Source organism: Engraulis encrasicolus, chromosome 17 (genome assembly GCF_034702125.1).
Source record: "Engraulis encrasicolus isolate BLACKSEA-1 chromosome 17, IST_EnEncr_1.0, whole genome shotgun sequence".
NCBI classification, from domain to species: domain Eukaryota; kingdom Metazoa; phylum Chordata; class Actinopteri; order Clupeiformes; family Engraulidae; genus Engraulis; species Engraulis encrasicolus.
Window position 1 is genome coordinate 31458132 of NC_085873.1, and position 22500 is coordinate 31480631.

A 22500-nucleotide genomic window follows, 5' to 3' on the forward strand; every position below is an offset into this window, starting at 1 on the left:
ACTGAGCCCATATGGAGTTTGAAATCGTGACTAATTGAGTCATATGCCTACATGCATACGCACGCACACACACACACACACACACACAGGCGGTGTCCAAATGCACTGTGTACACACAGTTTGTTTGTCAGACTCTCAAACATCCTGCTGACTAAAGACATAATGATAGATTAAACACACACACACACACACACACACACACACACACACACATACACTATTGAATGTCCTCATCATGGTTGTATCCTGGTTGGATTGGGTAGCTTTTTAGTAGTAGTAGTAGTGGTAGGAGCTTTATCTGTCCCATTTTGGGCAATTGTTTTGCAGTGGTGGTACACCTCTCACACACACTTGCACACTCTCACACTCCATTAATAAAAACTAAAAACACATGAGTGTGGTGGGTAATAAACATCCATGTATATAGGCATTCTACCTTAGGCCAAAGCGCTATCTCAGTAAGACTCATCAGTGTTGGGGAGTGTCATTCCTGTTAGCATTGGGCAAAGCGCCACGTTTTTTAAGAACACTAAGAAACGGATAAAAGCAGAACAACACTGTGAACACTTTTAGTCATTGTTTTTTGTTTGTTTTTGTTTCTAGTCGTTAATTTTTCGCCCCTTTTCTTTGTTTAGCTTTTGTAATAAGGTACTTACCACTGTAGTTTATAGTATATTCTCTACATTGCCCTGTAATGTTATTTTTACTGTGTGTGTGTGTGTGTGTGTGTGCGTGCGTGTGCGTGTAGAGGGTGATGATGCAGATCGTTCAGGAGCTCTGCAAGAGACCGGGACTCAACAAGTGCGGATTCGACATGCCCACCATCTACATACCTAATCCCAATAAGGTAACACGCACACACACACACACACACACACACACGCACACACCATCTATATACCTAATCCCAATAAGGTAACACGCACACACCATCTATATACCTAATCCCAATAAGGTAACACGCACACACCATCTATATACCTAATCCCAATAAGGTAACACGCACACACCATCTATATACCTAATCCCAATAAGGTAAATATGCCATCTATATACTTAACCCCAATAAGATATTACACACACACACACACACACACATACACACACACACACACACACACACACACACACACACACACACACACACAATCTACCTAAATACCTAATCCCAATAAGGTACACACACACACACACACATACACACACCATCTATATACCAAATCCCAATAAGGTATTACACACACACACACACACACACACACACACACACACCATCTGTATACCTAATCCCAATAAGGTATTACTTACACACAAACACACGATTTATATACTTAATCCCAATAAGGTATTACTTACACACACACACACACACCATCTACGTGTATACCTAATCCCAATAAGGTATTATACACAGATTCGAGATGCTGACTATACCAAATCAAAAAGGTATTGCACACACATACACACACACACACAGATTCACGTTACACTTGAATTGCTAAGAATACACACACACACACACACACACACACACACAGGGATGATTGATGGAGATTGTGTGTGTGTGTAGCCGAGTCGGTGTGTGAACCAGATTGAGGAAGTGTGTCGTACGGTCGAGAAGACCATCAACCAGACGGTCCAGAACACGCTCAACGCCCTGGAGAAGGATTGTGACGTCATCACCAACGCCATCACAAACACACTCGCAGAGGACAGGTAACACACACATACACACACACACGCACGCACACACACACACACACACACACACACACACACACACACCCTGGCCTATGCCATCACACATACTCAACCAAGGACTGGTAAACATACCCACACTCGTACACTTGCGCAGTCTCTCTCTCTCTCTCTCTCTCTCTCTCTCTCTCTCTCTCTCTCTCTTTCTTTCTCTCTCTCTCTCTCTCTCTCTCTTTTTCTCTTTCTCTTTCTCTCTTTCTCTCTCTCTTTCTCTCTCTCTTTCTCTCTCTCTCTGTCTCTCACTCTCACACACACACTAATAGAGGGTAGATAACACACGCATACACACACATTTACTTCTACTTGTGCCCACAATTTAAACTTGATCATACATGGACACAAATTGAGTGGTTGCACAGGTTATTTCAAGACAAAAAGTTCTGTAGGGGTAGCCTGGGCGAAAGCCGACTGTTGACTCCGTCAAACAGTCTGGAACAAGCTAAGAGGAATCCGTTTCCATGGAGGGTGGGAGATGGTCTGACCTTACTCTGCAATTTCAATTCACTGAAATTCCAAATTCAAATTGTACTTTCTTAGCATGACTGTTACGATACAGTGTTACCAAAGCATACAAATAACAAGACAAAATTGTGAATAGTGTTACTTTAACCAATCAGTAACGGACTCCACAGATGAGTTCTGCGTCACCACTCTCACCTGTTCGCTGATTGGCAGAACCGTGAGCGAACCGAGCTAGGAGGGTTGGGCCAGACTATGTACGGAGCCAAAATCTTTGGGTTGAAGTATGAAGGATGGCATCGCCAGGCTGTCTGGGTACACACGGCACCACCTCCACTGTTGGCCTGAACGCTGTGAGTGTGTGTGCGCGCGCGTGTGTGTGTCTAGGGAGTGTGTGTTGTCCAACAGGCGAGCGCGGTGTAAGGGCTGTGTGTGTGGCCTATTGGGCTGCTGCTAACTCGTGTGTGTGTGTGTGTGTGTGTGTGTGTGTGTGTGTGTGTGTGTGTGTGTGTGTAGGGAGTGTGTGTTGTCCAACAGGCGAGCGCGGTGTAAGGGCTGTGTGTGTGGCCTATTGGGCTGCTGCTAACTGTGTGTGTGTGTGTGTGTGTGTGTGTGTGTGTGTGTGTGTGTGTGTGTGTGTGTGTGTGTAGGGAGTGTGTGTTGTCCAACAGGCGCGCGCGGTGTAAGGGCTGTGTGTGTGGCCTACTGGGCTTCATGGTGCCGCTGCTCCTCCTGCTGGGTCTGGTGCTGGGGAGCCTGTCGAGAGACGTCATGGAACTGCTGCTGGGACCCCAAAACACACAAATACTCGCAACACACCTGGTGAGTTACTCCTGTGTGTGTGTGTGTGTGTGTGTGTGTGTGTGTGTGTGTGTGAGAGTGAGAGAGAGCTCTGTGGTTGGAGTTCAGTAGTAAACACGTTGTAGTAATTGTGTGTAGACTCCTATCGTGAGAGCAGTTTTCAGTGTATCTGGGGAGGTTCAGCTCTACGTGTGTATTAAAGGAATAGGTCGGTATTTTGCATTTGGGACCTTAATTATGGTGTATCATACACTGAGCTACCCACCTGTGTCACTTTTGTTTGATTTGAAGCCTTCCGTGAGATTTTGGGTTTGGGCGATATCTGCAAACCACCATACAACGGGAGTCAGCGGGGCACAGACTTTAAATCCATCGTACACGCATAAACAGTATTTTCTTATTTTGTTTAGGGTCATACAATTACGTTTCCGCCTCATTTCAATATTTAAATCTCCCGGGTTCAGTGAACGAATTAAAAATCTGTATTGACTGAGGTGTGCCACGTCATCTTTCTGCGACGCTCATTCTGACAGCCAGCCAGCTCTGCTCCGGCAGTCGGCAACATGATAAAGTAACAAGAAGCAAACGTTGAAGCTCTCGGTTTTTAACAGTTCTTCGGCTAGAACTTTGCTATGGGTTGAATGTGCGCATATACTGGATGCTGAAACTAAACGACAAGCTTTATGAAACCGTGGCATTTTGCGTTGAGATGGAAAAGGAACGCGCCACACTCTCCTGGATACGAGGCTACGTGTGTGCGGCTTTTGCGCCAAAACAAAATAGCAGGACAGAAGTGACAGCGTCAGAAACAAAACATTGCTGTTCCGATTGCTGATGGAGACAACAGAGGTAAGGACATATTATGTATCTTGAGTTTTTGAATGGCTAATCTTGGTGTCGCCTCAAACTAGCTCTCTTCTCGGTGCCTTCATATGGCTGTTCATGCTACCAGCTACAGATAGTCAAATGAATCAAAGCTACGTTTGGTCTCAAACAAAATAGTAGTCCTTCAGTAGGCAAGACAATCACAACATATGATAAGCCTGTCAAAGCCCTGCACCAAATCATGGAGTAGGTCGACTGTGGTTTTCACTTTTACTGCTAGTAAAACTGACGGCACGTAATTCGACTGTCTAGCCAATAACTGGTAGGCCTACATTGCTTGATCTTCAGGTCATACTAGTTGTAGGTTTTACAGTGATACTGGTGTATTGACACACTTCTTTATTTATTATTTAGAAAGACAGGAGAAGGTCAAGACTCAAGAGCTGGACTTTCCATGACGTCCTCACTCGACCCCTGTGAATAGCAGCCCACCGTTGACCAGCCATCAGTATCTACTGTGCAGTCATTTCCTGACCCGGTTTCTCACTAGCCCTTCGCAGACGAACACTACCACCTGAAGACGGTCGTCTGGATAATACTTCGGTTTGGCACCGGCATGGTCTACCACAAAGGTAAACACATCAGGCCTACCACTCCACTGCATTTGTTTTAGAAGTCTAAACAACACACCAGGGTGTATTCCATAGGCGAGTTATCACGAACACATTTTATGTGTAAAAACTGAAATGTTGTTGCAACACATGGGATATGTGTGGCTCAGGGGAAATAACTGTTATGAGCCACGTTTGTAGTATTTCCCATACAGTACACCATTCATACTAATTATAATTACTTTCGTGTCGATATTTTTCAAAGGGTTTTTCCATCCAGTATTACTCTGGCAAAATGCCCATTGCTTTCCTGTCTAATATTATAAAAAAAAAGTCCAGTGGCCTTCAACTAACACCTTTTGACTTATCACGGTGTATCTGGAGAGCAGACCATCTTCTTTATGAGTTTCACATTCTGTTACATTACTGCCATCACCTACTGTGCACTCATGTGATTGGCCTTTACCATTCCTGTTCAATGGCCATACATAATACATTACAATTGTCATTTCTATTTTCCAGATAGACGCCAGACCTTCTGAAAGGACCTAATGGACTGAGTGCTGGAAAGGAGACAACCCCTCTATAGAATAAACTGAGTGTAACAAACACTCCACCAAGAACAGACATGTATGTTTCAGTGTCATGACGGAGCAATCATTTCGGAAGGTCCTAAACCCTATTTATCTAAAATACTTTCTGATGTTTGATAGTGACATCTTGGTTACCCAATAAGACATTTCTTACATTATTACAAGATTCTTCACTTCTTCCTACATTGTTAATGACTGAATGATTACAATTATGATGTACACATTGTTATTGGTCACACCTGCTGACATTAAAGTCCCAGTAAAATCTTCTCTCTTTTCCTTTATGTAAAGAAGGTAAAGTAATGACACTTGAGGCAGTAATGACAAATGGATAAATGTGTAAAATTTATTTTCAATGGCCATCAAATTATATTGATGACCTAAGTTCAAGAGAGTCCTTGTGCACAAGCCCTCAGCAATGCAGGTGCTGATGTGAGGCAGGAGAAGGTGAACAATGAACAAAATTCAAAAGACATTTCACACTGCTTATTGTTCTTTTTCTTCCTTCATTTTTCTGAGCTAAAAACGCATTTTGCCCTGTGTGTCAAAATAAAGTAAGAAAAAGAATGGTAAGCAGTGTGCGGTGTCTTTTGAATTATGTAGATAATCTCTTCCTGTGAGTCCAAGATATTGTGCAGGTGGAAGTTGAGAAAGTGTCCCTATGATTGTTACAATGGAATGATGCATGAAATTAATTTACAAATGTTATCAAAAGACATGGAATATTACATTTTCATTTCATTGCATTTTTTTTTTTTAAATGCATTGCACTTAGCTGACGCTTTCATTTACCAAAAGTGGTATTGGTTACAGTCCCTAGAGCAATGTGGGGTTAGGTGCCTTGCTCAAGGGCACTTCAGCCATGGATGGAGATGTAGGGAGAGGTCAGGAGGGATTCGAACCAGCTACATTTGGTCCAATAAGGGGTCCCCACAATGCACCTAAGATGTGTAATGTCAAATTATGTGTAGTATTACCAACTAGATTTATAACTTCATTGTAATTACTCAATATAACAAAAGATGATAAGTCAATGTAGAGACTCTGACTCCATCCAGCATATGGTATGGTGGGAGATGGATGAGGGTCATGATGCACCTTGGATGACCCTTCTGTACTGTAACCTGGCCGCAGACGTTCAGCTCCCAGGGCGCTGGGCGCTGTGTACAGCATTTCCTACAAGACAGATGATCACAATACAGCAAGTAAGAGGTAGGGGCACTTCAGTCAATGACGGGTTTTGTTTTGGGTTTTTTGGGGGGGGGGGGGGGGGGGGGCTGGTACAACCACAACTTATGTTCATAAATAATCGATTAGTATACTGCAATGAAAGTGCTTCTTGGATAATCCACTGACATGAAACACAACAGAACAAATAATAATCTATACAATCGTGGCACTAGCTGTGAAATTACTACTACCGTCACTGACTGACCCCAATATCGACAAAGCTGTCTGGGCATAGTAAATCAAACAGAATTTACAAATTCCTCGGCGACTTACTCAATTGAAAGCTCCTGTGAGTTTTGGCTATAATCTCCGATTCAACTTCGAAGAATGTTGATACCAGCTCGATTCGTCATGGCGAGAATATCCTCCAGAGTTACTTGGCACCTTCCTAAATAAATAAAGAAGTGTGTCACTACATCAGATCAGTATCACACTGTAAAACCTCCAAGTGATATGACATGAGAATCAATGTAGCCTACCATTTCTCAGTAGGCTAGACAGCTGAATGTTTTTACTAGTAGTAAAAGTAAAAGTCAACTGTACTTATAAGTATACCCCATGATTTGGTGCAGGGCTTATCATATGATTGTGTTGCCTACTGAAGGAATACTATTCGTATTTTCCGTGTACAATTTTGTTTGAGACCAAACGTAGCTTTGATTCATTTGACTATCTGTAGCTGGTAGCATGAACAGCCATACGAAGGCACCGAGAAGAGAGCTAGTTTGAGGCGACACCAAGATTAGCCATTCAAAAACTCAAGATACATAATATGTCCTTACCTCTGTTGTCTCCATCAGCAATCGGAACAGCAATGTTTTGTTTCTGACGCTGTCACTTCTGTCCTGCTATTTTGTTTAGGCGCAAAAGCCGCACACACGTAGCCTCGTATCCAGGAGAGTGTGGCGCGTTCCTTTTCCATCTCAACGCAAAATGCCACGGTTTCATAAAGCTTGTCGTTTAGTTTCAGCATCCAGTATATGCGCACATTCAATCCATAGCAAAGTTCTAGCCGAAGAACTGTTAAAAACCGAGAGCTTCAACGTTTGCTTCTTGTTACTTTATCATGTTGCCGACTGCCGGAGCAGAGCTGGCTGGCTGTCAGAATGAGCGTCGCAGAAAGATGACGTGGCACACCTCAGTCAATACAGATTTTTAATTCGTTCACTGAACCCGGGAGATTTAAATATTGAAATGAGGCGGAAACGTAATTGTATGACCCTAAACAAAATAAGAAAATACTGTTTATGCGTGTACGATGGATTTAAAGTCTGTGCCCCGCTGACTCCCGTTGTATGGTGGTTTGCAGATATCGCCCAAACCCAAAATCTCACGGAAGGCTTCAAATCAAACAAAAGTGACACAGGTGGGTAGCTCAGTGTATGATACACCATAATTAAGGTCCCAAATGCAAAATACCGACCTATTCCTTTAAGTGTGTGTGTTTAGAGCTATATAATGTGTGTCCGGTGCAGTATAATGTGTTTGTGTAGAAGGTGTGTGATGAGGTGTGGCTCTATGTGTTTATTAATTGTGTGTGTGTGTGTGTGTGTGTGTGTGTGTGTGTGTGTGTGTGTGTGTGTGTGTGTGTGTAGGCTCCTGTAGCGCGGGCTATAGATGGTGTTTCTGCTGAAGTCCAGCTGTATGTGTGCGGAGCGCTCATCTTCATCTCTTTCCTCCTCCTCCTCCTCGCACGATGCTTCTTCAGGTACTCACTCACTCACTCTCTCTCAGACACACACAAACACACACACAAACACACACACAACCCTCACGACGCTCCTGTGGTACACCCACACTAACCCCTACAATCATCCACAGACAAACACAGACACTCACACACACATACACCTCACTATTCTTCCTTTGGCATACATACCACTTCCAACAGACGTGCGCGCACACACACACACACTGTAGAACAGTCTGAACATAAGGTGTAACATAACGTGTGTGTGTGTGTGTGTGTGTGTGTGTGTGTGTGTGTGTGTGTGTGTGTGTGTGTGTGTGTGTGTGTGTGTGTGTGTGTGTGTTTAGGACCCAGGCCACACTGTCTGGTCGCCAGAAGAGGCAATTTCAGGAGAAGCTGGAATACGTACAGGAGGTCGTCAAAGCCAAGAAGGTGAGGGGTGTGTGTGTGTGTGTGGGTGTTGCAGAAGAGTAGGAATGAAACGGAATAAATACAGTATGTGTGTGTTGCATACTACTGAAGAGTATGAATGAAGGGAATGAAGAGTAGGCCAATGTATACTGTTTACAGTGTGTGTGTGTGTGTGTGTGTGTGTGTGTGTGTGTGTTGCATACTAGTCAGAATAATGTGTGCTTACATTACATTAGTATTACATTACAGTGAGTATAATGTGTACTGTGTGTGTGTGTTGCAGAAGAGTCTGTATGAGGAGTATCTTCGTCAGAGTGTTGGGGACCAGGACATGGACTAGAGGTGGACAGGAACAAGGGATGAAAAGAAGAGGATGAGAAGAAGAGGAGGAGGAGGAGGATGGAGGAAAGAGGGATGACACTGTTGGAACTCAACAACACTAAAGTGTGTGCGTGCTTGTGTGCGTGTGCGCGTTTGTGTGTGTGTCCTCTCCTCTTCTGCTCTACTTGCACCTCTTTCCTGTATCTGCCTCTGCAATACCAATATTGACCACTAGAGGCGCTGTGGCATCTGTTACTGTAAACTCTTGTGTGTAGTACAGCACTTACTACCTTTGCAATACCTCTTCTCTGGTTTTCTCTTTTCATTTTCCCTTTCTGTCATTCTGTTCTTTCTTACTCTCCTCTCCTCTCTTCCTTAAACTGTAAGCTCTTATCTGTACTCCAACCCTCACTGCCGTCCTCTTCCTCTCCTCTTTGTCCCTCTCTTCTCCTCTTCTTCGTCCTTCTCCATCTTCCACTCCTTTCTCCTCTCCCTCATGCCTCTGTCTATACATTTTACGTAGTCCAGTCATTCCTCTTCTCCTCTCTTCTTCTTCTTCTGTGTATTTCTTCCTCTCTTCTCCTCTCTTCTCTTCTCCTCTCCTTTCCACCCTCATCTAAACGTCTATTCTTTATGTCCCTCTTTCCCTCCCTCATGTGTCTTCAAACTCATGTGCGCGCTCCAGCCGTCACTGCCTGCTCTTGTAACACTTGTGCTGACCACTAGAGGTGCTGCTGTGTGTTTTTTTTACGATACGACTCGTGTCCCAGCAAATCAGGTACAGCTGTATGTATCTGTGTCGACCAATCAGGTGCATCTGTGTCTCCGTTGACCAATGAACTGCATTTTTGTACGACCATGATGATTTCCTACTATAATGTGTTTTTTTTACTGAGCATCTGATACTGTAACAGCATATGATAATGAAGAGCACAACGCAAATATATAATAAAAGTATAGTACTGTTCTCAACACTGTGTGTGTGCATGTGGAATTTCATGAATCAGTATACCAGAGATCTTATAGACAGAGATACGTCATTCTAGTTCTTTTCCGGTATCCACTTTATGTCGGGTGAACGCCCCTTTAGGAGACCTTCGGTTAGGAGACCTTCGGAGTCCTGAGGTTGAGAATAAATGGAGTTCCCTTAGCGCTGCAGATGGCGGTAGCGCACTTCTTGAGTAAACGCCTCAAAAAGAGGAGAAGGAGAGTACAACGCCCCCTTAGGAGACCCAATTTCAGCACACTCTTTTGCATTGGGTGGACGTGTTTTTGATTCCTAATACAAACACTTTGAGTATACGCTGTATATACAATGATTTTGTGCCTATGCGTGTGTATGTGTAATCATCATCCCAAACATCTTCTTGTAGAGTAAGATGAATCAAACCCGTATTTTTCTAGGATCCATACAATCAATCTTTTGGAGACTTTGAGAATAAGCCTTACCACAGTTCTGTAGATGGTAGTACACATCTTATGCAAACTGTCATCAAATGCAATAGAAAGAGAAGATAGAGGAGGAGACGACGCCCCCTGAGGAGACCGAACTTGAGCACACTTTTTTTGCATTGGGTAGGCAGGATTTGATTTATCTTACACTACTCGAAGATGTTTGGTCATCCTGCATGTTTCAGGCTCACCTTTGAACCTACAACCTCTTGATGGGAGAGGGAGCGTACCTACTGTATGTTCCCCGGTGCCATAAACTTTGGACCCTTTTTCTAAAAAAAAAGGGTCCTATGTTCCCTGCAATGTATCTGACAAGGGGATAAGACCCAGGATGCTTGCGCATGCATAATTGCATATTTCTTGCACAAACGGCTGCCATGCGTATTTCATGTCACGTTTGCGCACAGTTGCACTGGCAGCCTAACCCTAGCAACAACCCACGCTCACCATGCGCCAGCCGTCTACTTGGAAGTAGCAGGGAACATAGAACCCTTTTTAAGTTCTAAGTTCCCCAGTAGTGGGGAACATGGGACCAGGGGAACCCCATGGGGGGATGGATGTGCTAGTACAACAAGTGAAGTTAAGCTGCTAAGTGGCTTTAAATGGAGGTTTTAGTGCTGCTCCACACCACGCTCTGCTAGGACGTGTATGATAGGAGGGGGATGGTTACATGGGTACCACATATTCCAAAACAGCTGGTTGTATCTGTATTATTTGGACTGGTAAAATGGAATATGTGGAGAGAGGTCGATGGGGGGAAAGGGGTCCCGGGCCCAGAGTGGAGAGGGCCTTTCAGATGACTGTCCTGGGCCCAGCCAAAGCTGTTAACGGCCCTGAGTCAGGCACAGATGGCAGCCAAATCTGAATACAGGTTGCCCATCACTGGCAGCCGACACACACTCGTCACACAGTGTGGCCATCACATGACTTCAGAATCTGACTGTTGATAAGGAAAATGTGTGTGTGTCTGTGTCTGCCAGACCTGGCAGTGTTCCCTCAAAACTGAAACAGACTGATGAAGGATCCTAAGTAGTCATCTGGCATTTCTCTCTCACACACACACACACACACACACACACACACACACACACACACACACACACACACACACACCAAGTCCTGTCGAGTTGGCTGGCTCCACCAATTCTTCGTCCTCGGGCAGGCAGTATTCAGGAAGGGCGTTTGCGTAATTTCCGCAAGCCAAACCAAACCGGGGAAAGGGCTTCCTGCCTGCCGTAGGTCTTCTCCGGGCGCAGCTGCCACAACAGGCACCGGCTGGCGCGCACAGCCCTGAGCACAATAGCGGCAGGAAAAGGCACCGGATGGTCGCGAGAGAGTAGCAGCAGCCCGGTAGGGAGCTGAGCAGTGACTGAAGTCTTGCTGCCATGGATGAGTCGGAGAAACCGGGAGACAACGAGAGCGAGAACAACTCTGGTATGTGTGACTGTGTGATACTGACTGGCAACAAAGTTTCCATCTGTGTGTGTGTGTCGGCTAATCATGTCGCCATTGGAGTCACCTGAGTGTTCAGTCGAGTTGGCAGTAGTACAGTTTGATGAGTGTGTGACATGTTCGCTGTATTGCACATCGTAATGAAATGTGTCAAAGTGAAACCGGTGTATTACTAGGCTATGCTGTGAACTCGTGTGTCTGAGTAGTAACTTGGTGGCAGCTGACTTAGCTAGGCTACGTGGAGGCTACCACTTACTGTCAAAGCTGCTACCACAGTGCTGCTACAATAACAAGCAGTTTTGTAAGACGCCCCTGTCATCCTCGCTTTCTGTCGTGACTTTGAGAAGTAAATTAGTTCTACAATGCTAAACGTACAGTGACACACGCCGTGGTTAACAAGATTCAGAGTGAAAGTGTTGTGTTCAGCAACAACTTCAGTTGTAATTCCCATTTCTGAAAAGGAACTGGATAAAATGACTCTCCACCACGTCTTCAAGCTCCAAGAGGAAGTTCCGTCGCCCACTTGCTTACAACAAAAGTCTTTGTTATTGCTATGAAAGTCTCGACAGTCCAATGAAGCAACAGGTCACTGTCTTATCCATGGGCTTCATGATGCTATCTGTCATGGCGACACCAACAGAAGGTTGATGGCAGCAATCTCTAGACAGTCTGGTGTGTGTGTGTGTGTGTGTGTGTGTGTGTGTGTGTGTGTGTGTGTGTGTGTGTGTGTGTGTGTGTGTGTGTGTGCTTATCTGTGTACACATGCACAGAGATTTGTAGTGGTGTCCTGTTGGTCAGTCTGATAATATTGTTTATCACCACACACACACACACACACACACACACACACACACACACACACACACACACACACACACACACACACACATACACACACACACACACACACACACACACACTATCATCTTGGCTCTTTGGTGTAGCAGTTTAGTACCCCAATAGGTCTGGGTTCGAGTCTATTCACCTTTGCCACAGGTGTCAGAAGTGGGATGGCTGCTGTGAGGCGCACCCATTGTGGGCTAGCCAAGCCACACCCTCCTAGTTGGACACCAGATGGAAATTAGCCCTTGGGCTACAATCTGGCATGTTTACATATATGTACATGTATGTATATGTTCATTAATGTGCAATGTCCTGAATAAATAAAGTAAAGTAAAGTAAGTAGTGACGCAACACCTTCGGTGCTGCTTCTAGTCAGGCCAGGAGCAATAATCGCGTTCGCGAACTCCTCCCACTTTGTCGGGAAGCAAACGACCAGTAGCAAACCAAGGGAGGCGGGTCAACCATGCCGTTTGGGAAATGTTAATTGTTATGCTCTTGGTCAGACCAAGTCTCGAAGAGATTTGAAAGTCGATGATAATCAGGCTGATTGTGGGCCACCCCCCACTGATGGCCCCAATGGGGTGCCTAAGTCGCGCTCTTCTACTTTCGGTCCATGGGGCCTTAGCAAACATTTTGAATGGGAGTGAATGGAGCGTCCAAACCCTTATGATTGATGTGCTCTGTATTTCACATATGATAGCAGTGAATTGTAGATATTTGGATTGGCGTGGTAAGACCACTCTTTTTCGGCAGGCAAGAAATGTTTTTTTAGTTTTATATGAAATTAGGTAAGGGAGAACAACGTGCCCCTCACGAAGTTGACGTGAACCGAGGCTGAAGGCGCACAGCCAGCCCTACCGGTAAACCGTGGCTGAAGTGGTTGCACTTAGTAAGTGGAGAATTCTTGCACACCTCCTTGGTCAGGTGCGTAGGAGTGGAACCCCAAAGTCACCAACGTTAAAGTAAAGAAAGCTCCCGCACACTGTTCACAATTGCATGGTTTAATGCAACGTTTCGGTCTACTGACCTTCTTCAAGCAATTCCTGAATTGGTTGTGAATGAAGTGGTTGCACGTCAGACATGCAACTTCTCTTGTGCAGCCCCAAGCATAGATGATGGGGCATGCTAAACAGGAGAAGCACTTCCCAAAGGGGAAGGAAGGCAGTGTGATGAAGTGACCATCACTGGGATTGTGGGTCAACAAGCCTACCTCTTTGGTGTAGTCGTCAAACGGGCAGTCATGGGTGAGCGGTTAGGACGTCAGACTTGCATCCCAGAGGTTGCCGGTTCGACTCCCGACCCGCCAGGTTGGTGGGGGGAGTAGTCAACCAGTGCTCTCCCCCATCCTCCTCCATGACTGAGGTACCCTGAGCATGGTACCGTCCCACCGCACTGCTCCCCATGGGGCGCCACTGAGGGCTGCCCTCTTGCACGGGTGAGGCATAAATGCAATTTCGTTGTGTGCAGTGTGCAGTGTTCACTTGTGTGCTGTGGAGTGCTGTGTCACAATGACAATGGGAGTTGGAGTTTCCCAATGGGCTTTCTTTTGCTTTCGCTTTCAAAGCTCCAGGTTGGTAACCCTTAATGCCCGGGTTCGAGTCCCAACTCTAAGCTTACTCCCTTTCACAACTGACACACACACACACACACACACACACAGACACACACACACACACACACACACACACACAGACACACACACACACACTCACTTGGCCATTCTCTATCCCCCGCACAACCACACATCATCCCCCCTTCTCTGTTGGAAGTGTGTGTGTAATGTATAATGTGCATTGTGTGTGTGTGTGTGTGTGTTTGTAGATGTTGAGTCGCTGCGTCAACAGCTGAGTGAGGTGAAGGCGGAACTAGACCACTGGAGAGGCGTGGCTACCATCTGTGAGGTCAGCAAGGAGGAGGAGCTAAAGGAACTACAGAACCACTGTGACCAGGAAATACAGTCACTACAGGAAGCTCTCAGAGGTACACACACACACACACACACACACACACACACACACACACACACACACACACACACACACACACACACACACACACAGCCTACCTGTCAATATCCCTCCTCTACTCATTTCTTCTGGCCTCAGGTCCTGTTCAAAGTCCGAAGTTCGACAAGTTCGAAGATCGCCCCTCGCGTTTTTGTCAATACGGCACTGTACATCCGCATTTGCCTATCTTCTGTGACTGGTTCTCCTGTGCGCAAAATTGTCTTTATAAAAAAAGGCGTGGAATTTGCCTGCAAGTCCTGCAGCAAGTGTACTGCCGGCCCAAGGGGGGCGTTCCCAGGCTTATGATGAGGTCAAGAGGGCGTTTGTAAAGAAAAAAAAAACATTTCAAACTCAACACTATGCTTCACACAAACCCATTGGATGCAAGTCAAAGCTAGCCTGGTGACCCGCCCATAATACTTCTCTTCATGCATATTAATGGTCTGGACGTTCTTTGACCATGGCGCGATTACAAGCGTGAGAGGATGGCACTCATTTCTGTTTTTAAACCATTGGACAGCTCTCACCCACATCGTTTCCCACCCGCTTATTGGCCGTCTGCCTGGTAGCCGACTAAATACTGCCCAGAAAAGAACCTCCAGACCATGGGTGCTTTCCAATATGCACACTCCCGTCCTCCACTTGTGCTTGTGGCCTTGCCCTGCCTCCTGGCCCCGCCTCCGTGGAGAAAACAATAAAGTTTCCCAGCTGTCAGCCTAGCCACAACAACTTTTGGGGGACTGTTTTTCATTCAACATCAAATTGTGATTTAGCAAGATATTGAATTAATTTTCTGTCGTGAGTGACATCATCATGAGGTCACAAGCAGGCAAGTCGTGAGCAAGGGAGGACGGGAGTCTGCATATTAGAATCCATCCCCCGAATACGAATGAAGGTGGGTCACCAGGCAGTGTTAAAAAATACCTCCCATCCTTTGCTGTGGCTTTTGACCTCTTGTCTGGGTGTTGGCCTGTGGAGAAAACAATGCAATTTCCCCGCTGTCAAACAGTGCAGTGTGACTTCTTTCGGCTCCCCTCCCCCCATTCAACATACTGAATGCAAATGAGAGAATGAATACTGAATGCAAATGAGAGACTGACCTTTGAAACGTTGTTTTTGCAAGATATTAAAGAAAAGCGTCAATCGTCAATGACGTCAAGCCAGGCATCAGGAGGCCAGAGACCTTAGGAAAGGACGGGAGGAAGTAGCTTGACTTGCACCCACACACACGCAGTCGGAAAACACATATGCAAGCGCACGCACACGCGCACACATATACACACATTGGGTGGATTCCAATATGCAGACTCTCGTCCTCAGTCTGTGCTTGTGGCCTCGCGTTTTGCTGACGTCCCTCCTCCGTGGAGAAAACAATACAGTTTCCCCACTGTCAGCCTATCCACAACAACTTTTGGGGGACTAGTCGACATTCACCATCCCATTTGCAAATGAGAAATTGATATTAGAATAGAGCTTTTGCGAGATATTGAAGCACAATTCTGTTGTCGGTGACGTCATCACGAGGCCACTAGTAGCGCATTCAGGCCGACTGAGAACCGTGCAGGTGCGTGTTCCAGCACCTAATCGCAAACTGGCCGTCGTGTTCACGCCACAGATTTTAGCGTTCACGAACCGGAAAGTTGTTTCGCAATGCAAACCGCAAAATACTAGGTTTTTCTCCGCGAACCTTGACGACAGCGTGGCCGTCAGCAGGTTCATCCGGGTAACACAGTCACGTGCGGAAAAAGTTCAGAGTGGTTCGCAGATAAGCACTTTAGTGCCGAACGTAACTGGTGCGGCCACCGGCACCGGCTTCGTTCTGGTCGGCCTGAAGGCCCTCAAGGAGGCAAGTGAGCATGGGAGGACAGGAGTCCGCATGTCGGAAAGAACCCAGAGTTGACCTGAACAAACGCTTCCTGTGTGTCTCCATAGAAACGGCGTGTCAGTATGAGTCCCGCCTATCCAGCCTGCAGACGGAGCGCACTCAGTGGAGAAGAGGCAGCGCCACCGCAGCCAACGACACCAAGGTGTGTGTGTGTGTGTGTGTGTGTGTGTGTGTGTGTGTGTGTGTGTGCGTGTGCGTCTGTGTGTGTGTGTGTGTGTGTGTGTGTGTGTGTGTGTGCATATTGTATCAGTCTGTATGACTGTGTGGCAATGTACAGTATCTTTGTGTGTGTGTATTTGTGTGCATGTCCAGGTACATAGTGTGTAGTAATGTACAGTATCTTTGTGTGTGTGTGTGTGTTATAGGGTGAGGCGGAGGCTGGCGTGTGTGAGGAGGAGTGCATGGGCCTGCTGCTGGACGCCTCGTCTCTCTCCTCCTTCTCCTTGGACACCCCCTCCCCCGCCCGGCGGCCCCCGCCTCAGGACGACAGCGCAGACACACACTCCCTGGTCTCCACACACACACTCGTACCCGAGGCCCTCTACCTGCCCCCGCCCGGACACCGCCTGGTCACACACACACACTGGGACAACATGCATGCACAGGTACACACACACACACACACACACACACACACACACACGCACGCACACTTAACTGGAGATGTGCCCCCTCTTTGTAATTTTTGTTGTAGCCCTCTTTCTATTAAGCATATTTTAACTTGCTCTGCACTGAGAATGAAAAAGGCAATGGCCATGATATAGCCATAGCTGCTGAAATGGTGATAAATGTAAACAATCAATCAATCACACACACACACACACACACACACACACACACACACACACACACACACACACACACACACACACACACACACACACAAATATACTTATAGGCACACGCGCCCACAGACACACACATATGGGGGCCGCTATGCCTGCACAGGTACACACACACACACATGAATACAGTGAATTCACGTGTCGTACACACACAAGTCTTAAGTGAAATGCTTCTTATTTCAATGTGTATGTTTGTGTGTGTGTGTGTGTGTGTGTGTGTACGTACGTGTGTGTAGGTTGCAGAGTTGCAGGCAGAGGTGAGCCGACTGCAAGAGCACAGGGCTGAGTTGGAGATGGAGCTGGACACACACACCAAAGAAACACAAACACAGGTAAACTAAGGCAAAAATCCCCTGAAAATATAAATAAAAATACATAAGTAAGCTAGAAATGCACTCAAGAGTGCAGAACTCCGCCAAGGAAGCTGTTTGATAGAAGATTTGACTGTTACACCCTTTTTACACACATTTTATCAAGTCTTTCTGCCTTGTTTTTGTGCAGTTTGTGTGGATCCGGATCATGGTCTGGATCACCACCAAAATGTAATCATATGTTCCTTTTGTCATTTCTAACAACTCCACAAAAGTTCATCAAAATCTGTGTATAACTTTTTGAGTTATCATTTAGTTTTTTTTTTTAAACAAACAAACAGACAGATAAACAAACCAACGCAACTGAAAAGATAGCCTCCTTGGCGCATACAATACTTTACATACTATATATATATATATATATATATATATATATATATATATATACAGTGCCCTCCATAATTATTGGCACCCCTGGTTGAGATGTGTTAAAAGCCTTAAAATAAATTCAGTGTTTATTGCAGAAGAATACTGTCACACTGAAAATTGTAGGAAAATGTAGCCTTCAACTCAAATGAATTGTAAGAAAATAAAAAAATCCCTGACTAAAAAATAATTATTTTTCATTAAATCACCTGTTCCACAATTATTGGCACCCTTAACAATTCCCAGGAAATAAATATAATTGAAGCATTTCTGTCATGTCTACAGTAGTTTACAAAGTTTACCAGAGTATGTAGGAACATTTAATTAGTAATTCATCACTTCCTGTTTCCCTGGGGTATAAATATGACGTGACACCGAGGCCATTTCTCTTATCCACTCTTAAACATGGGAAAGACAAAGGAACACAGCATACAAGTGAGGCAGATGTGCGTCAACCTTCACAGGTCAGGCAGAGGCTACAAGAAGATTGCCACTCAACTGCAGCTACCCATATCCACTGTGAGAGGAATAATTAAGAAGTTCAAAACAACTGGAACAGTGGTAAACAAGCCTGGACGAGGACCCAAGTTTATTTTGCCACCACGCACAGTGAGGAGGATGGTAAGAGAAATCAAAAGATCTCCAAAGCTCACTGTTACAGAATTACAACAAATGGTAGCATCCTGGGGTCACAAAGTCTCCAAATCAACCATCAGGCGCTGTCTACACGCCAACAAGCTGTTTGGGAGGCATGCACGGAGAAAACCTTTCCTCACTCACAATCATAAACGCAAGCGTCTGGAGTTCGCCAAGCGGTATTGGGGCTTCAACTGGGACCGTGTGCTTTGGTCAGATGAGACCAAGATTGAGCTTTTTGGCAACAAACACTCTAAGTGGGTCTGGCGTACCACGAAAGATGCGCATGCTGAAAAGCACCTCATACCCACTGTGAAGTATGGGGGTGGGTCAGTGATGCTGTGGGGCTGTTTCGCTTCCAAAGGCCCTGGGAACCTTGTTAGGGTGCATGGCATCATGAATGCTTTGAAATACCAGGACATTTTAAATCAAAATCTGTTGCCCTCTGCCCGAAAGCTGAAGCTGGGTCGTCACTGGGTCTTTCAGCAAGACAATGACCCTAAACATATGGCCAAATCTACACAGAAATGGTTCACCAGACACAAAATCAAGCTCCTCCCATGGCCATCTCAGTCCCCTGACCTCAACCCCATTGAGAACCTGTGGGGTGAGCTGAAGAGGAGAGTACAGAGGAGAGGACCCAGGTCTCTGGATGATTTAGAGAGATTCTGCAAAGAGGAATGGCTGAAGATCCCTCTTTCTGTCTTTTCCCATCTTGTGAAACATTATAGGAGAAGATTAGGTGCTGTTTTGTTGGCAAAAGGGGGTTGTACAAAATATTAACACCAGGGGTGCTAATAATTGTGACACACATTATTTGATGTCAAATAATTATTTCTTTATGTGGGATTTTTTCCCCACTGAATAAATGCACTTGTATTGAAGGTTGGATTTTTCTCTTTTTTTTCCATTAAGGTCCCATATTATTTAGAAAAAAATAAAATAATTGGAAGCTAAAAAACACATCTCAACCAGGGGTGCCAATAATTATGGAGGGCACTGTATATATATATATATACACCGCATTCCACATTATTATTCAAATGACATTTTTCGCTGTTTCCCCAAATAATCAATACAAATGACAGTCGTCATAATTTTCAAGTCATCAGCCATTAGAGTACAATTTAAAAGTTTTTGAATGAACCTTCCAATGATATTTTTTAAAATAATAAAAAACTTTAAATGCTCTGTTCCACATTATTACGCAAAATAGTTTTGTAGTGTTGTAATCCAAATTTCTTTCTTTTTTTCCCATTTACCTCAAAACAGTTGGAATTTGGTACCTTCTAAATTACATTTCAATGTTCAATACTTGGTGATAAGCTCTTTGTCTTAGTAACTGGAATGCTCCGATTAACATTGAAGTCAATGGTAGGGCATTGCATGGGAGTTATGGAAGCCCAGATATCCTTGATGCTTTGCTCTCAGCTGTTTTTGTTTGTTTGGTCTGGTGACCCACACTTCACTCTTCAATATACCCGTAGATTTCCATGCCACGTTTAGGTGCTTTTGAGGTGATGACATTCTAACGCACCAGACATAAAACCCCATTGAAAATGAATGGGATGCTATGTCTGGTGAGTTAGAATGTCATCACCTCCAAAGCACCTACACGTGGCATGGAAATCTACGGGTATATTGAAGAGTGAAGTGTGGGTCACCAGACCAAACAAACAAAAACAGCTGACAGCAAAGCATCAAGGATATCTAGGCTTCCATAACTCCCATGCAATGCCCTGCCATTGACTTCAATGTTAAACGCAGCATTCCAGTTACAGCTTATGACCAAGTTTTGAACATCGAAATGTAATTTAGAAGGTACCAAATGCCAACTGTTTTGATGTAAATGGGAAAAAAAGAAAGAAATTTGTATTACAACACTACAAAACTGTTTTGCGTAATAATTTGGAACAGAGCATTTTGGGCATTTTAAGTTTTTTGTTATTTAAAAAAATACCGTTATCATTGGAAGGTTCATTCAAAAACTTTTGAATTGTACTCTAATGGCCGATTACTTGAAAATTATGATGACTGTCATTTCTATTGATTATTTAGGAAAACGGCAAAAAATGTAATTTGCGTAATAATGTGAAATGCGGTGTATATATAATATATACATGTATAATTAAATACGAAGGGGTCAAGTGGGGACCATCTGATCACTGTTAGAATGACGTGTGTGTGTGTGTGTGTGTGTGTGTGTGTGTGTGTGTGTGTGTGTGTGTGTGTGTGTGTGTGTGTGTGTGTGTGTGTGTGTGTGTGTGTGTGTGTGTGTGTGTGTGTCAGGTCACTGTGTTGCAGTCTCAAGTCCAGACGTCCGAGTCCCTCCTCCAGGAGCTGCAACAGTCTTTTATCCAATCACAGAGCTCTGTGCAGAGCCGACTGGTGAGTGACACGCTGCCCAGCCAATCAAAAGTTGTGCCTGTAAAGAGAGAGAGAGGGTCTTTCTCAAAGCCTAGGCCAGTGTCCTTCCAAGTGTATCAGCCTAATTAGTCACGCCCAGTGATTGGATACCCTTTATTAGTCACACCCAGTGATTAGATATTCTGTAGAGTTCACCAAAAAGTATCTAATCACTCGGCGTGACTAATTAGGCTGATACACTTGGAAGGACACTGGCCTAGGCTTTGAGAAAGACCCAGAGTGTGTGTGTGTGTGTTTTTGTTGAGTGAGTTGAGCTTCTCCCACAGCAGAGTGCATTGCTAAAATGGACATGCAGGGTTTAACCAGTAGAGGTCAGAGTTTTTACAAACACACCCCTGTCAAGTCCCACTCAGTGTTGCCAGATTGGGCAGTTTCCCGTCCCAACCCTGGTCCCGCTTAGCCTGGCGACGCCATCCTATGTACTCCACCCAAAGTTTCTGGCTCCGCACCTAGTCTGGCGAAACTCTCCTAGCTCGGTTTGCTCACTGTTTAGCCAATTAGCAAACAGTTGAGAGTGGTGACGCAGAACTCACCCGCAAAGTCTGTTACTGATTGGTTAGGCTAACAGTATTCACACTTTTGTTTTGTTATTTGTATGCTTTTGCGACACTATATTGTAACAGTCATGTTAATAAAGCACAATATGGGAACTGAATTCGGAACTCCAATGAATTTAAATGGCAGAGTAAGATCAGACCATCTTCCACCCTCCACGGAGATGGATTCTCTTAGCTTTCGCCAGACTGTTTGATGGAGTCAACTGCCGGCTTCCACCCAGTCTAGGTCCCGCTGGTTTAACTCATCCACAAACCGTAATTCAGGAATACCCAACACACCAGACATCATTTGTATATCACATTAAGAAAAAATACAGTCAGACTCTTTGAAGTAGCCTGCTCCTTTGAGCTGTTCATGAAGGAGTCTTACTGCACAAAAAAAGGAAATAAGTGAAGTGAAGTGAAGTGAAAGTGAAAGCCCAACTGGGAAACTCCAACTCCCATTGTCATTGTGACGCAGCACTCCACAGCACACAAGTGTTCGCTGCACACAACAAAATTGCATTTATGACTTACCCGTGCAAGTGGGCAGCCCCCAATGGCGCCCCAAGGGAGCAGTGCGGCGGGACGCTACCATGCTCAGGGTACCTCAGTCATGGAGGAGGATGGGGGAGAGCACTGGTTAATTACTCCTCCCACCCAACCTGGCGGGTCGGGAGTTGAACCGGCAACCTTTGGGCTTCAAGTCTTGACACCCTAACAACCACTTACCCATGACTGCCCTATTTTTAATTTTTTGGAAAAAAAGTCAAAATGCCACCTTTCTAACATGTGCCATTGAGAGCTGTGGCCATGTGCATAGGCTGCTGGTCAGGGGACTTAACATCAGTGGATTAAGTAAAAGACGGGCCAGACAGCCAGCCAAAACTTGCTTAATGTCAGCCATTATGGGGAGCATGTTCATCTGGAAGAGAACATGTTTCCTGTCTCCCTGAGGCTGCATTCCTGTAGGAAGATGTTT

The 22500-nt window shown here is 45.1% G+C and overlaps 2 protein-coding genes and 1 long non-coding RNA gene across 4 annotated transcripts in view; all 3 read left to right on the plus strand.

Moving 5' to 3' along the window:
- Positions 1 to 9671, plus strand: part of si:ch211-11k18.4 (uncharacterized) — a 14748-nt gene extending 5077 nt beyond the window's left edge. The window contains exons 7-12 of the mRNA XM_063220638.1: positions 749 to 847; positions 1571 to 1716; positions 2868 to 3039; positions 7873 to 7985; positions 8315 to 8399; positions 8662 to 9671. Coding sequence (XP_063076708.1) covers positions 749 to 847; positions 1571 to 1716; positions 2868 to 3039; positions 7873 to 7985; positions 8315 to 8399; positions 8662 to 8718 — 672 coding nt within the window. The 3' untranslated portion in view covers positions 8719 to 9671. The remainder of the gene's footprint in view (positions 1 to 748; positions 848 to 1570; positions 1717 to 2867; positions 3040 to 7872; positions 7986 to 8314; positions 8400 to 8661) is intronic.
- Positions 3790 to 5377, plus strand: LOC134466765 (uncharacterized). 2 transcript variants are annotated; one of them, XR_010038403.1, is made up of 3 exons: positions 3790 to 3867; positions 4258 to 4475; positions 4977 to 5377. It is a non-coding gene; the product is annotated as an uncharacterized LOC134466765 (long non-coding RNA). The 2 variants fall into 2 exon arrangements; XR_010038402.1 differs by lacking the exon at positions 3790 to 3867 and having other exon boundaries at positions 4029 to 4475.
- Positions 9672 to 11315: 1644 nt separating the features above from the next.
- The window catches only part of rabep2 (rabaptin, RAB GTPase binding effector protein 2), a 15749-nt gene continuing 4564 nt past the window's right edge, over positions 11316 to 22500 (plus strand). Inside the window, exons 1-6 of the mRNA XM_063220640.1 lie at positions 11316 to 11585; positions 14268 to 14426; positions 16385 to 16479; positions 16703 to 16942; positions 17419 to 17514; positions 20845 to 20943. Coding sequence (XP_063076710.1) covers positions 11537 to 11585; positions 14268 to 14426; positions 16385 to 16479; positions 16703 to 16942; positions 17419 to 17514; positions 20845 to 20943 — 738 coding nt within the window. The 5' untranslated portion in view covers positions 11316 to 11536. The remainder of the gene's footprint in view (positions 11586 to 14267; positions 14427 to 16384; positions 16480 to 16702; positions 16943 to 17418; positions 17515 to 20844; positions 20944 to 22500) is intronic.